General features: G+C 52.8%; 1 protein-coding gene across 14 annotated transcripts in view; it reads right to left on the bottom strand.

Annotated features, from left to right (window-relative positions):
* SZT2 (SZT2 subunit of KICSTOR complex) overlaps window positions 1–13,927 on the bottom strand; it is a 60,605-nt gene that overhangs the window by 19,896 nt on the left and 26,782 nt on the right. For 11 of the 14 annotated variants that reach the window (XR_008734678.1, XR_008734677.1, XM_055724288.1 and 8 more), the window contains 25 exons: window positions 13,600–13,764; window positions 13,150–13,354; window positions 12,821–12,933; window positions 12,111–12,369; window positions 10,521–10,686; window positions 10,346–10,438; window positions 10,080–10,161; window positions 9,660–9,941; window positions 9,156–9,294; window positions 8,782–8,898; window positions 8,600–8,663; window positions 8,034–8,219; window positions 7,625–7,963; window positions 7,297–7,486; window positions 6,843–6,917; window positions 6,488–6,626; window positions 6,132–6,252; window positions 5,790–5,919; window positions 5,522–5,674; window positions 5,306–5,408; window positions 4,809–4,926; window positions 4,465–4,576; window positions 3,890–4,008; window positions 3,326–3,490; window positions 2,636–2,720 (listed from right to left, as the gene is read on the bottom strand). Coding sequence is in view for 12 of the 14 variants with exons in the window: in XM_055724288.1 (XP_055580263.1) it covers window positions 2,636–2,720; window positions 3,326–3,490; window positions 3,890–4,008; window positions 4,465–4,576; window positions 4,809–4,926; window positions 5,306–5,408; window positions 5,522–5,674; window positions 5,790–5,919; window positions 6,132–6,252; window positions 6,488–6,626; window positions 6,843–6,917; window positions 7,297–7,486; window positions 7,625–7,963; window positions 8,034–8,219; window positions 8,600–8,663; window positions 8,782–8,898; window positions 9,156–9,294; window positions 9,660–9,941; window positions 10,080–10,161; window positions 10,346–10,438; window positions 10,521–10,686; window positions 12,111–12,369; window positions 12,821–12,933; window positions 13,150–13,354; window positions 13,600–13,764 (3,720 nt within the window). In the remaining 2 variants the exon portion in view is untranslated. The remainder of the gene's footprint in view (window positions 1–2,635; window positions 2,721–3,325; window positions 3,491–3,889; window positions 4,009–4,464; window positions 4,577–4,808; window positions 4,927–5,305; window positions 5,409–5,521; window positions 5,675–5,789; window positions 5,920–6,131; window positions 6,253–6,487; window positions 6,627–6,842; window positions 6,918–7,296; window positions 7,487–7,624; window positions 7,964–8,033; window positions 8,220–8,599; window positions 8,664–8,781; window positions 8,899–9,155; window positions 9,295–9,659; window positions 9,942–10,079; window positions 10,162–10,345; window positions 10,439–10,520; window positions 10,687–12,110; window positions 12,370–12,820; window positions 12,934–13,149; window positions 13,355–13,599; window positions 13,765–13,927) is intronic. The other 3 variants (XM_055724280.1, XM_055724290.1, XM_055724284.1) reach the window with 2 other exon arrangements.

Genomic DNA, 13,927 nt, shown 5'->3' with positions numbered 1-13,927 from the left:
GAATTCCTTGTTTTGCTTTGCTTGCATGTGTGGCTTTTGCTTTACCTATTACACTGTCTTTATTCTAACCCTCAAGTCCTCTGACTTCCATCCACCCTTCTCATTCTCTCCCTGTTCCACTGTGAGGGGAGTAAGCGAGCAGCTGTGTGGGGCTTAGTTGCTGCCCGAGGTTCAACCATGACAGTGCCCAGGTCTAAGCAGCAGCACAACCACCTGGCCTCCATCATTCCTAATGAAGCCTAAGCCCTGCAACAAGCTTTCCTGCAAGACACGCCAGATGCAAGGGACAGGGCACTGGGATGGACAGAGCAGCTCCCAAAGCAGAGAGGAGGGCATTCAAGTCAGAGGACAGCTCACTTGCACTCACGCTGAAGAAAGGAAAATCTACATCTACGAGCACCCCTCCACCTGGAGAAAAGTACAGGAGCTGCCTTGTTTCAGAGGTGCTCTACAACAGCCTCCAGCATGTCTCTCCCCGAGACGTGCACAGAAACAACCCTTTACCCAGCAAACAATGGAGAAGTTTGTAATTTCCTAAATATGGTGGAAGGGACCACGACATAACACACACTCATTCCCCTTCAGAGCAGGGCAGGGAGCCTCACACAGGGGCTCTCCCACCTCACACAGCCTCCCGCTGAAGCAGGGCAGCTCTCCAGGATGTGGGTGTTGATGCAGAGGTATCAAAAGCCGCAAATCTGCCCCACATGACAGTGAATATCAGCTCTGCCAAGCAGATTTTCCTTCTTTAAACAGTAAAGGGCCCTAACTCCTCATATGTCTGGCTTGACAGTCAGCCTCAGGCCCACAAAATGGCACTGGATGCTTATGTGGTAGTTGTAGACCAAGATGTAATCACTCCCCTCTTCTCCTCCTGGATAAACTACCACACTGAGAAGTCCCTTCAGTGCTCCCCCCCGCCCCCCCCCGGCACATTTCCCTATCACATCCATTCCTGTACCTCTGTTCTGCTTCAGTCTATCTGAGGCGAGGACATGGGAACAACCAAGCACAATGTCCCATGTCCTCCTTGTGTGTGCTGGGACACACACTCCTCTGAGGGAGCATCCATGGCAGTGCTTTCAAGCAGGCCAAATCAGCAGCTGCAGGAGCAGACTCCTCCTTTGCAGGTGCTCCCTGAGACAGAGCTGGTTCGCCAAGCACTCAGCACCCTGCAGCCAGCTCAGTCTCTCAGGGAAGAGGTGATGGCTGCCCCTGCCCCACCAGCAGGAAGGCTCACCTCCCCACTGCAGGGGACAAGGCTTCCAGTCTTGCTACAGGAGCACAGAGAAGCCGAAATGCAACTCCTAAATCACAGGTAAGAAACTCAAGACCTGAGCTCCAGGACTACAGGAAGAAGTAAGTTACCAAGAGCTGCCAAGGACCTTACTGGCTGGTGCGCTGGATTTTGGCGACGTAGTCATCCATCGCACTCCGCAGAGGAGTTGGGTGCTAGGGAGCTGTTACCTCCCATCTGTGATGGCCTCTGAGCCCTCTCTGGCCCAGGCTCACTGAAATATGATGTACACATCTAGTGGTGCCTGGCCACTCTAGCCCTTTGGTATGCAAGGGAACCCCCCATCCCAGGACACAGCCACTGGGACAGTGGTGATGCTGCACCCTGGAGCGTGAAACCACGGCTGAAGCATCATGACTCCCGTCTCGCTCAGGGAGTAGATGCCTGGTTGGACCTGTGGGAAAAAATGGTGCAGGATTCTGGAGTTCACTGTTTGCAAGCTAACAGGGCAGCACACAGACCCTCAGCAGCTGGGGACCGCAGAACTGCCATCTCGAGGCAGCAGGTTCTGTTTGCACATTTACCCAGCCAGCAAGAAAAGAGGAGGCTCAGCTAAACAGACAGGCACACACAAACACACAGAGGAGTCGGAGCTGAAGCCACACACAAGGAAAACAAGAACAGCAGGGACCAAAGGGGCCAGGGAGCTGTGCAGGAGAGGGAACTGAAGTAACACTTGGAGCCACAGGTGCTACCTTGGAAGTGGGAGGGTGGAAAGAGGTGCTGCACAAGGTCCGACATGGTACCTACACAACAGAAGAACATTCAGACAGTGCACAAGGGGCACAAGACACACGATGGCCAGGTGACAGACCACATGGCTTGGACAAAACATGACATGACAGCCTGCTGCAGATGGGCCCTATCCAATCCCTCCTCCAGCAGTCTGGAGAAAAGAGCAAGGACACTGCCCTCACAGACCATGCTCAGTTACACGCTGCATCCAGCTGCCCCTTCGCAGCAAGGCTCCTGCAACAACTGTCTCTGATCCCACCTCCAGCCCCACTGAGCCTCTGTGCCCCACACTTACTGAGGTCTCGCTGTGTCTTGCCCCACAGCTACTGCAACCTAGAACTGCTCTTACAGCAACAGGCCAAGCTTAGCAAGTTGCTCTGTGGGACGCCTTAACTCACTCCACCACACATGCAAGGGTGTGCAGTCCCCCAAGCACACACCCTGCCCACTTCCAAGCCATCGAGGGAATACCCCAGCACCAGCCCTCCTCAGCCACTCAGAGCTCTCCAACATGGGAAGCAGCTCCCCAACACGCAGCCCCCTGCCCAGAAAACTCAAAAAAAAAAAAAAAAAAAAAAAAAAAAAAGAGTTGAGCATGATTACCTTTTCCACCAGTGCCTTGGCCGCCTGGCTTGTTGTACAGATAGAGATCCTGATCAGGGATGCTCCCACTGTGGTTGAAGTAGTGCTGAGGAGAGCAAGTAATAAGAGAGATTAGAGAACTTGTCTTAACTGGAAGCAGAAGCCAACATGTCTGCAGAGCTCATCCCCAGGTGCAGCAAACAATCCAGGCCTACTTAAAACATTTGCCTGCACAGCCTTCACCACTGCTGGGCTGAAGAAACCCCCTACAGCTCTAGGCAGAGTTATACAGCACTACACATCTGGCCTCCCCCTCTATCTTTGCCATGGCCATGCTGAGGGGGTGGGTAGCTGCTCCCAAACTTCTATTAATCCTGATGTTTCAGTCCTTACATCTGAGAGCGCCATGCAACGAGCCAAGCTCAACTTTGCAAGGGGACCTTCTCCCATGCTCCTAGGAAACAACTGTGGGCATGAGCTTTGTGGTTGCTGCTTTTTGCACAGCAAGTGACCACTTGTGTGAAAGTCCAGTCCAAACAGGAACTGCTTACAGTCCTGTGAAACTCCTCCAAGCTTCAGTATTCAGTGTCAGTTCATCCCTAACACTACATGGCAGAGCTGGGAACACGGCGATGGAGCTGCCCCAACAAATGCCCCCAGGAGCAGGCAGAAGCTGGGCAAACCGTTGCCCTGGCTCACAGCCCTCCTCACCTTGAAGTGGTGCTCCACGTTGCTGTCCGTGTACTTTGGGGTGTGCAGAAAGATGAGCAGGTTCTGGCGCAGGTAGCAGGCCACTGCATGCAGCCAAGGCAAGGCAGAGGGTGGCAGTGCAAACTGCAGGACCTCTGTGGGTGGCATCCCAGGAGGCTGGATAAACTGCAGAGACAAGTCTTTAGAACTCAGCTGGGGCTAAACAGAATGCCCTGGGGCTCTGATACAGATCTGAATTACACCAGCCGGCTAGGCGAAGGGAGAGTGTGGTGGGCAGAACCCAGGCCCATAGACAGCACCCTGAGACAGATGTGGGCAGCTATTCCAGGGGTATTCACAGGGAGGCCCTGCCACGCTGCAACCACAGCAAACGGGATCTCTCACCTACCCTGGCACCCACACAGCATATACCTTGGTGAATGTTTAGCCTGAGCGAGCACTAGAGCAGGGAATGGGATACAGCACACCACCCTGGCCTTCCCTTCCCTGGGTCAGGAGAGGCTAAGACAGGTCAAAAAGTATTACAGGCTCTGCGATGAGCAGAGCAGATATCCGGTGAGGTACCTCCACATCTGCTGGGGTCAGCTTGCAGTTCCGCACTAGCATTACAGTGATGATATCCAGGGTGGCCTCATCCAGGCGTCTGCGCAGCACTTTCACCAGCTCATCTGTGATCTCAGGCCCTGACAAGTAAGCAGAGGTACACGCAGCTTTTTCACTCCATCCAGTAAGAAAGACCACAGCCAACCCTCCCTGCCTGTTCAGGATGCAGCACCCTCACAATCACTTCCCACAGGGAACATGTCTTTCCCCACCACCAATTTCTTCAGGTATCTTTTTCTACCCCTTCACGATCACAAGAGACTGCTGATACAGCAGGCAAAGACAAATGCCCTCTTGCATTGGGAAAGTTGGCATAAGCCACCCAGTCTGCAGGAGGTTTCATCGTAGGCCATGGATCCTTTCCTAACATTCCCATCCAGAAAGAACGGAGAACAGCTCTGAGCTAAGGCAGAGCAGCTTGCTGAGGAGAGAGATATTTTCTCTGCTCTTCAAGCAAAGAGGGCAGGGAGCAGAGTTCTATTGCTCTGCTTCACATCAGCACAGTTCATCTGCTGCCAGGTGCTGTAACACTTTACCTGCTGGGGCAACACCATGGACCATCAGCTGGATGTGTCTGTCTATCTGTCCCACAGGGCGGGCAGAGTCCACACTACGGCATGAGGCTGCATCCAGAGAGGAACGAGAACCCTGGAGAAGCAAAAACAGCCACGTGGCAGCAGCTCCCATGTGCATTCTAGCTCCATCATTGCCCTGGGCTGTCAGCAAGGTCAAGCAGAACCCACCCACTGCTGTCCCAACTCCACAAATCTACAATGTAAGTTTTATCCTACATAAAATCCAGGCTGCTGGACCTACTGAGTTCCCTCCATTCCTGTGACCAAGAGCACCCATATCCACTCCCAGAGAACAGCAGACTCACCGTTAGATCCTCAGTGTAAATGGGCTCCTGGCTGCGTGTCAGTGCCAGCGAGCGAGATGCTGGACTAAAGATGCTCTCTGCTTCCCACACCTTCCCACTGTAGGTGGTTTCAGTCAGTCTGAATACAGGAGAAAGACAAGTCAGCCTCCATTTTCAAGGGCAACAGCATCATACCTCCACAGAAGATCCACGTCTTCCTTGCTGTCCCCTGTGCACTTTTGGGGATTAGTCCTTACTATATGGAGCTTGTGGAAAAATTGCTCTCTGGCTCCCTCAAAAAAATTATCCTTTCCCCTCTCATGTAACGTCTTAGCACAGGGAGAGCAGGAGGGGCCTGGTTTGATGTGACTGACTCATCAGAAATCAGGTATTTGCTGCTTGGTTCGCAGCAGGGTCCCTGAGGCTGGGCAGACACTTTCTGCCCCAAGGAGCCCTCGGTCTGGCATAACGCATGTAGCAGGGCAGGGTCAGGCCAACAAGTCACGCTGGCTTCTTACCGGAGGTAGAAAACAGATTTAGTGGCACGTTCCTGGTAGACAAACATATTCTTCCTGTTGACCACAGAGAAGGCGTTGAGCACTGAGCGAAGTGCCTGGATAGCTGTGGGCAATTTGGGACGTTAGCTATCCCACATACCCGTCTCTGGTGTGCCAACCTGGCCAGAAGCCAGACTCTGGACACACAAAATGAGAGAGAACCTGGGCTGTACGCACCTCGCGAGACCCCCATGTTGGGGCCCATCTTGAGGCGTGAATGCACGTGGATGAGTGTGCTCCACACAACATCACAAGCAAAGTGCCCCGGCATGAACTGCATGGTGGCAGCCAGGTAGTCCCGGGGCTGGTAGCTCTCCTCTACAGAGTAATCTACAAAGAATGTAGGACATAGCTGGGGCCAGAGCATGGAAGTCACCATCTTTTTAGTCACTCGTGAGCAGGCAGTAGCACTGCTGCTGAGACATGGCCAAGGGAGTATTCATACCGTCTGTTGGCATGACACGCTGCCTGTATGAAGTATAGGGTGTTTCACTCTTCCAGATGTCCTCCTCACTTTCTGCCACCAGTAATGAGTTGCATATGTGGCTGTCATGCAGGTCCTGCAGCAGCAAGCGCTGCAAAGCATAAGAAAAAATTGGTTCTACCGCTTGCACAGCCCGCAAAAGACAGCACAGAAGAAAGGCTTAGGGCTAGCTGTGTCCCTTTTCCTTTGACCCCCAAGCTCTACCAGCTGAATTGGCTCCCCAGGCCCTCCTCTGAGCTGGGCCTGGACCAGACAACCTCCAGAGGTCCCATCTCATAACTGGCAGCTCTGCAGATCTGTTACCTGATTGACAACCCTGCAGATTTCACTGATCTTCTTCACCACCACCTGGTTGAGACTCTGGCACTCCCCTGGCTGCTCCTCTTCTGTCTCTACTGCCGCTGCCTTCTCAACACTCAGGCTGCTTTACAAGGAAGGGGAGAGAGGGGTCAGCAGGGCACCTGGACAGTGACTGTCCCTGTATGCTGCAAGTAGGAACGCAGTGAGGAAGGATGGCAGCTTTCCCCTTACGGAGCGTCAGTCCAGTCCTGCAGCTCCCCACCCACACTGGGCAGGGAGGAGATCCTGTCCAGAGATGACCGAGTGGCATTAAGGTCCTGCTACAGAGAAGCAGTGGCCAGATAGGGGACCCTCCTTACCGTGTGTGGTAATACACCTCCACTCGGTCCTGCAGGATTTTTATGATGAGCCAGAAATCCGGCATGAGGGGACATCTGGGTTCCTGGTCGCTCATTAGTGCCTCCTCATACTCCGAGTCACTGCTTCCCCCATCGTAACCTGCAATGTATCCTCACGTCAGTCCCAGGCCTGGCAAGCCAGCCTCCCTCCCAGGCACAGCAGGCTCTGGGAGATCAGAGCCACTCACAAGCCCTGTCCTCAGGGCACAGGGGTCACCCCAGCCCAGGCACACAGTCGTCCCCCACCCCTGCACTACTATGTCACTGCCAGTGTCTGGCTGCGTGCCGTTGGTCACCCCTACCCTGGCAGACTCACCCAGGTGGTCGGAGTCCATGCTGCCCTGGCTCGACACGAGGCTCTGCACGCGACTGGGACGCTGCTTGCTGGAGCCTGCAAAGAGACAGTATCTGATCATAAAAGCATTTGCTAAGCCCCTTCACACACCCATGCGCAGGAGAAACATTACACCACAGGCCAAGAAGAGAGTGCTGAGGAATGGGGCCCTTGCAGCCGTTACTGGAGTCCCCAGGAACTTCATGTCATTAGGGATATCAGTGCAGCAGCACAGCCTAGTACTCTGGGTACTGTTAAGAAGTGAATTGCCAGCACCCTGGCAAGGAAGAGACCGACAGTCCTGGGTACCAATTCTGGTGTTTAGGGACTGAAACAGGAACAGCAGCCATATTTTGTATGCCACAGCCAGAAATGACCTCTTCCCTTAAAAGTTCCTGAGGCTGAGGTACATCCTGCCCACAATCGCAGCTCCTACCTTCCCTACCCTGTGTTACAGAGTCAGCCAGGCTTGCTGCAGATGGTGTCACCAATAGTGATTTCTCACTGTTGCCCTTTTCAGAGGATGAGGATGGCAGTGACTGTATGGTTGTCTCTGGAGCTGCCTCCTCCAGGGAGTCATGGCCAGGTGCTCTGCTCTGCTCAAGGCTTAGGACTTCTCCTGGGACCTGCACACAAGCCAAGGTTGCAAAAATGACCAGAAAAACATGCACCGAAAAATGTCCCATCATATTCCGGCAACCTTCTACCTTCTGTTACCAGTGTCCCACACCATGCCACCAACAGACCAGCTCAGTGTTTCTCACCTCATCCTGTGTGTGGCTGCCCCCGCCTACGAGGTTTCCTGTGTCTGGCACGATGCCTGTCTCACCCTCTGGCCACCCCCAGAGACCCCGGGCTTCTTCTGGGAGGACACAGCTTGCATGGTGTAGCTCGGAGCCTTCTGCCTCTGCTTCACTGCTCCCCTCCTGGCCTGCCTGGCCCAGGACTGTCCTGGTGCCCCCTCCAGCTGGCTGCTGCAAGCAGGGTGCCCCCGAAGGGTTTGGAGCTGCCCGCCTGGAGTGCAGGCGGCTGATGGAGATGTAGTGGTAGTCACTGCCTTCGGCATTAAGCATGTAGCCTGGCAGAGCCATTCTTCTGAACTCCTGCAATACAGGGAAGAATAAGCATCCTGCTAGCTAAGTGTATGATGCTGCCTCAGGGCTTTCTGTTTACCTCCTTGAACTTCTCCAGAGAGTGCTCAGGTCCAAAGACAAACTGGAGTAGCACTACCTCGCTGTGGCAGCTGGGCCGCCCCTTGGAGTTATAGATGTGAGTGGCCACCCGGTGCAGGATTGAGGTGCTGATCACCTGTGAGTGGCGCAGGGCAGACACAATCTCATCATCCAGGAGCCAGCGGATCTGAGCAGAGCAAGGACACAGAGCAAGACCTAGGTGACCTGCATTTGCAAAGCTGCCCCAATTCTGGTCCAAGTCCCGATGGAATGACAGCAGCCCCTCTCGTCACCTACATCTCTCATCTCTTTCTACATACCTAAGAAAAGGCCTTTAGAAGAGAGCTCTACCTGTCCCACCCCAACTGCAGTAAGAATTTTATCAGGGTAATTCCACACTTTTGGGGAGCACAAGGCCAATGGCCTGCGTGGTACCAGAAAGGCCTGCTAGTCAGTTCAGTTGGCAAAGGCTGCAGCTTGGGGCAGGCTAGGAAGCGTGCAGCAGCAGTTGTGCACTGTGGCCACGCTGCTTCAGCTGGAAGCAAGAAGCAGGCAAGGCTGGCTTACCTCATTCATAGTCGCTTCAATAGCCTGCCTGTGCACTCCAGGGAGGTTGGAAAGTGCAGGGTGCCTAAGAGAGAGGAGAAGAACTAACCAGCCAGTCCTTCTCATTCGTGCAGCTGCCACAGTGCAGCTCCTAGGCAGCAAATGGAACCCATGAGGGAGTCGCTACACCTGCAGTGGCATACCTCTCATCTCCTGTGGACGGGAGCCGTTCCAAGTTGTGCATGATATCCTCATCTGAGCGGAAAGAGGATGGCTGCCCTGGAGAGCGTGTGAAGGACACACTGCTCTCTGAGGTGCATCTGTCAAAGGAGAGAGCGAGCAGGCTGAGCATCAGCTTTTGAGCCAGAGAGGATAAACAGACACAGATTCCAGAGAGTGAAAAAGGGACCCCTAGAGAAGGTGAGCCTATCTTGGAAAAATTTTAGTTTTCTTAGGGCTGTGGCAGGCTCTGCAAGAGGGAGAATCCTGAGCCTCAGCACACCGAGAGGAGCGGAGACTGTCTGGCTGCGAAGGGAAGGCAGAGGGCTGGTTAGTGACTGGGCCTCTTTCCACCTACCTGTTGTGCAGAATGTCTGCGTTCACAACTTCTATCTCCAGGGGCAGTGTCAGCACAAAGATGTCCAGGGTCACACAGAGGTCCCCCAGGTCAATGGTGTTCAAGCCCTGGCAACTTTCCAGGCAGCCCAGAACCTCCCCTGAGCAGAAATCACAGACAAAGGGAATCAAGCAACAAACAGCTCTGCTTACACACATACAGAGCCTGATGGCAAGTACAGAGACTGCAAGAGGTGGCTGTCCCACACACCCAAACAGGTTCAAGAAAGTCACCATCCTCCATGACTCTTTTAACCTTCCATGGCCAATCCCACAGCAAGTGGGAGACTTGGTGAAAAAGCCCTTGTCTGATGCTGGGAGATCCAGGGGGTCTCCATACAGGGAGAGCTGGTCCTGAGGGACTGCTGTTTAGGATACAGCATGTTTGTTCCAGGGGCTGCTCACCCAGCAGGGGCCTGACAAAAGCTCTACTGCCCTTTAACCTCACAGCAAGGCTTGCTCTTACCTAGACAAGTTGGCAACGACTGCACGGGCATGGAGCTATGCTGGCTACGTAGCTTCACTGAGCAGGTAAGGTGCACAAAGAGCGGGGGCATCTCCTGCTCCAGGAGCTCCTGCTCATTGAGTGAGTCCCCTCCCAAAACGCTAAAGGAGTCATCATCCTGATTCACTGTGTTGGAGTCTGAGAGGGAATCTGTGTCTGGGAACTCATGCTCCAGCTTCTCACGGTACTCCACCTCCAGCTCTGGGTCACTCTCTGTGGCGATGCAGCACCCTGACACAGTTCCTGTTGATAACAGTCCCCTGTTAGCAAACCAGGCCCACATACCCAGGGACCCCACCAGACACAGCCAAACTCTGAAAGGCATCACCACAGCAAGGTTACAGACGTTTTCTTCTCCAGGACAGAGTAAGCAAATATTACCTTCCTCAGCTGCCAGTTCTGCCTCTGATCCCTCCATGTCCTCACTGCCTTTCCTGTCTGCCTGATCCCGAGATGCCTCCTCCTGAGACAAAGAGAGGAAGGGCAGATACTAGAACCATGCCAGGCAGTGCAGCAGGCTGTTGATGGGGCCCCCAGGGGCTCAGTCTACCCATGCACCTGCCAGCCCCAAGTAAAGCTACTGACACCAAGTAAAGCTACTTCCCCCCACAAGGACTAGGTGCCTGCCAAGGCAGCACCATGCCTACCTCTTTCTTGGCTGAGGGTGGGCAATAGAAGAAATAGTGAGGATTTGATGGCACCGGCTTGAAATGTAAGCTTCCAATTTCCAGGAATTTTTCCTAAAAGAGAAATGCCAAATGTGAAGCAGACATTCCACTCCACCCTCCTGCGGGAGCAAAGCTGAGCATCCACATTCCTCACCTGGATAATTTTATGCAGGTCAGGGTGCGCCTGGCAGGGCTGTCCAATTTCCAGCAGGGAGAGGGGAAACTCTGAACAGCAGCTAGTACCTACACTGCTCTTTGGCTCCTCTGTGGGGCTAGCAATGTTATGGGAGTCCTGCTCGCTGTAGTCTTCCATTTCCGCACTGACAGGATTGTGGACAGATCAGACAGGCAAATCAAGAAACAAGATTAGTTATACGTATTATCTACCCTGCAAGCATCCCACCTCACAGTTCCCCACACCTCATCTGCGTAAACACAACGTGACTTACACGGCCCCCACCCCTACAGCTGCAGAAATCCTCCTGCCACCCACTAACCCACATAAGTGCTCAGGCTGTCTGAAGCCAGACCTGAGGTAGTTTAACCATGCTGATCCCACTGCCAGGTACTCTACACCACACTACACATCCACCCTGGGAAACAGAGACATGTGGCTGAGTGTAGGGACAGGCCTGGATCAATTTGAATTACCAACACCCAGTCCAGGGGACCTCACAGCAAATACCACCACGCCAGCACCCCTAGTATCTTGGCAGCACAGCGAGAGCTCAGGCCCATACTTACTCAGCAGCTCCATGACAGAATCAGTCCCTAAAACTCAGAAAAAGCAATGTGGGGAGTGGGATGCTGGTTAGTCAAAGTACTCCCAGGTACTTGAATTAGTAATACAAATGGCAGATCTGGGTGCAATGTGTCACAAGCGGTACATCCTTCAGTAAAGTTTATACAGTCTGCATTGGGATAGGTGATTCATAATCATACAAACAAAAAAAAAAGTTCCCACAGTTCTTCTCTGGGAAAGTAGCACTTGAAGAAGTCATCTCACTTTCCAAACACTGACTGGTCTTCAAAACCACAGTCTCATCCCAATGACTTGCAGTATAAGAAGAAATAGGACTGGGGATTCCGAACAAATGCTAGTGAATTCACATAAAAGGAACTGAGGATAGTCAAGTGCAAACAGAGGACAAAAAACGTAAAGAGGGTGTTGCTTTGACAGACACTAAGGCACAGTAGAGTACTTTTTCCCCTGCATAAGTTTCCAGAAGCTATACAAACCTCATAAATACCCTAAGGATTAGAAAGACGGAAGGTTAACATCAAGCATATTCCGATTCTGCCTTGCTATCTCCCTTGTGATATTTTTTCCAGAGTTTTAATATAAAAAAATCACACTTCCTTCATTAGAAAAAGATAACAAGCCTGTCATTTTCACCAGAGTCAATAGCAAACTCAAATCAAGCAGCAGCAGATGTGTAATTTGTCCAGTCTTAGGGTTACCTGGAGATAGACTGCCCTCCAGCTCAGGACAGATGGGACAGTAATGAGCTAAGATTACAAGAGAAAGCAAAAGGATGGATGCCACCAGAGATTATAAAAAAGAGAAGGCCCTGGTGGACACCATACCACGTTGGGTATCCCACCAGAAATACCTGTTCTTACATATGGCTCTGTTAGAACCTGCCCTACATCATTTCTTCTAGCAGGCAGTAGAAGATGCTTGAAGAAAGATCTGTCATGGCCCAATGCTTAGAACAGAAGCAAGACCAAGGTGGGCCCCTACCTTGATTCAGAGACCAAGACACCCCGTTCCCTAGAGCTCTGCTCCTCCTCTTGCTCTATGCTGCCCACTTGGAAGCTGGCTGTCTTGGAATGTGTACAGAAATGTTGGTGGCTCTCTCGGAATGAGCGGACATGGCTGCACACCGTCAGCAGGAAGTTGGTGATATCAATCTCTTGGAGCAGCTCCTCACAGTAGTCCATGGCTGTGAGCAGGTCCTGGGAGCTGATGCTGTGTGACTGCTGAAGGCTCTTGAACAGCCCTACAGATCAAACACAGTGTTTGAGTGCCCCACTGCAAGGATGCAAGGCCATGGGAGTCAGGGAATAGCCACGTATAGATTTTCACCCAGTTCCAACACAGACTCGCAACCAGTGCAGGTGCTGGGAGACAAGACTCAGCCAGGATGCCTAATCCTACAGGTTAGCCTAGGTTTGTGTCATCCCAGAGTGCCCTAGGGATCGGCCACCCTGAAGGTGAGAGGAAAATGTCAGAAGGTACCCTCCCCAAGTCCAGGAACAGCCTATGCAAGGCCCATAGGGAACGCACCAAGGCATCTTTAAATCCCTCCTGGTGGGAGGATAAGTCCTACAGCTCCTCCCTTTGCTCAGTGTAAGCTCACTAGAAAAATGAGACATTGCTTTCACACAAGAAGATCCCAGATCCAGCCCCAACCCCAGCCCTGCCTCAGCTCCCACTGTTCTGCTCCTCACCTTTCACATAGCACTGGTGGGAGTGCTCCTGCAGCAGCGTGCAGTAACTCACCAACTCTTTATGCTTGTGGTCTAGCCAAGCAGCAGTAGGAGGACGTTCCAGAGACTGGGACCTGGAAAAGAGGAACCATGGCCTTCAGCACCAATGAAACATTTTAGACTACAAATGGCGCTGGTACCAGTAAAGCAGGGCCCTAGGGCATGCACAGGGAGTGGCTGATATAAAGCAGAGAGGCAAAACCCCCCCAAGAAAATAAAGCACAGCTACAGCCAGCCTCTTGTCAAGAAAGGTCCTCTGTTTTCTGATTAGGAATCAAGTATGGTATTACCTGAAAAAGATGTCTCGGGGAGGACGGTGTGCCCGTGGGCTGACAAGCTGCTCTCGTAACAATTCCAAAGAGCAGCTGTAGATGTAAATGGGGCAGCGAAATCGGCGGCACTCGCCTAGCTCAGATTGCGAGTTCTGGCGACAGAAGGAGATATGCACATCCCTCCGCGAGGGGCCACCCTGTTCCCCTGCGTCACGGCTCACTTCTGCAAAAGAAACAATCCTGAGATAAAGGCCTTCAAGGTGCCTCTCATTCCTGGTCTGAGAGGTCACAGCCCTCACAGCAGCAGCCACAGGTAGGTATCAGTTTTACAAGCTTCTCACTACTCAAACCTCAGGGGCCATTCTCAGCCAGCACCCAACCACTCCGTGCAGCGCCCAGCTGTGAGACTGGGAATAGCAAGGCTACTAATACTAATACTTCAGCAAGGTGCTGTCCTGCAGGCAGTACCATGGGCTGGTGTTATGCTGAGGGTAGGTAACGGCACTGCAGTGTCCCCTTCTTCAGCCTCAACCCTGACTCGCTCTGCACAGACAGGTCCCACGTTATCCTCTCCAGATCGACTCTCATCTTTTGGAGGTCCGTCCAACCCACAAGCCATCAGCTTCTGTACATCTGGAAGAAAATAAAATAAAATCACCCTCTATCCAGTGAGAACAGTTTAACCCCTCCACCTACATTCCCTAGAGGGCAGATGTCCCTGCCGTGTGTGGGATTTTGTGCGTGGGAGCAGCTCCAGAGAGTACTTCCAGTTGAGCCTACCAGCCTTCACCAGCAG

This window comes from Falco cherrug, chromosome 12 (assembly GCF_023634085.1).
Source record: "Falco cherrug isolate bFalChe1 chromosome 12, bFalChe1.pri, whole genome shotgun sequence".
Classification (NCBI taxonomy): Eukaryota; Metazoa; Chordata; class Aves; order Falconiformes; family Falconidae; genus Falco; species Falco cherrug.
This window is presented reverse-complemented; position numbering and strand designations above follow the sequence as displayed.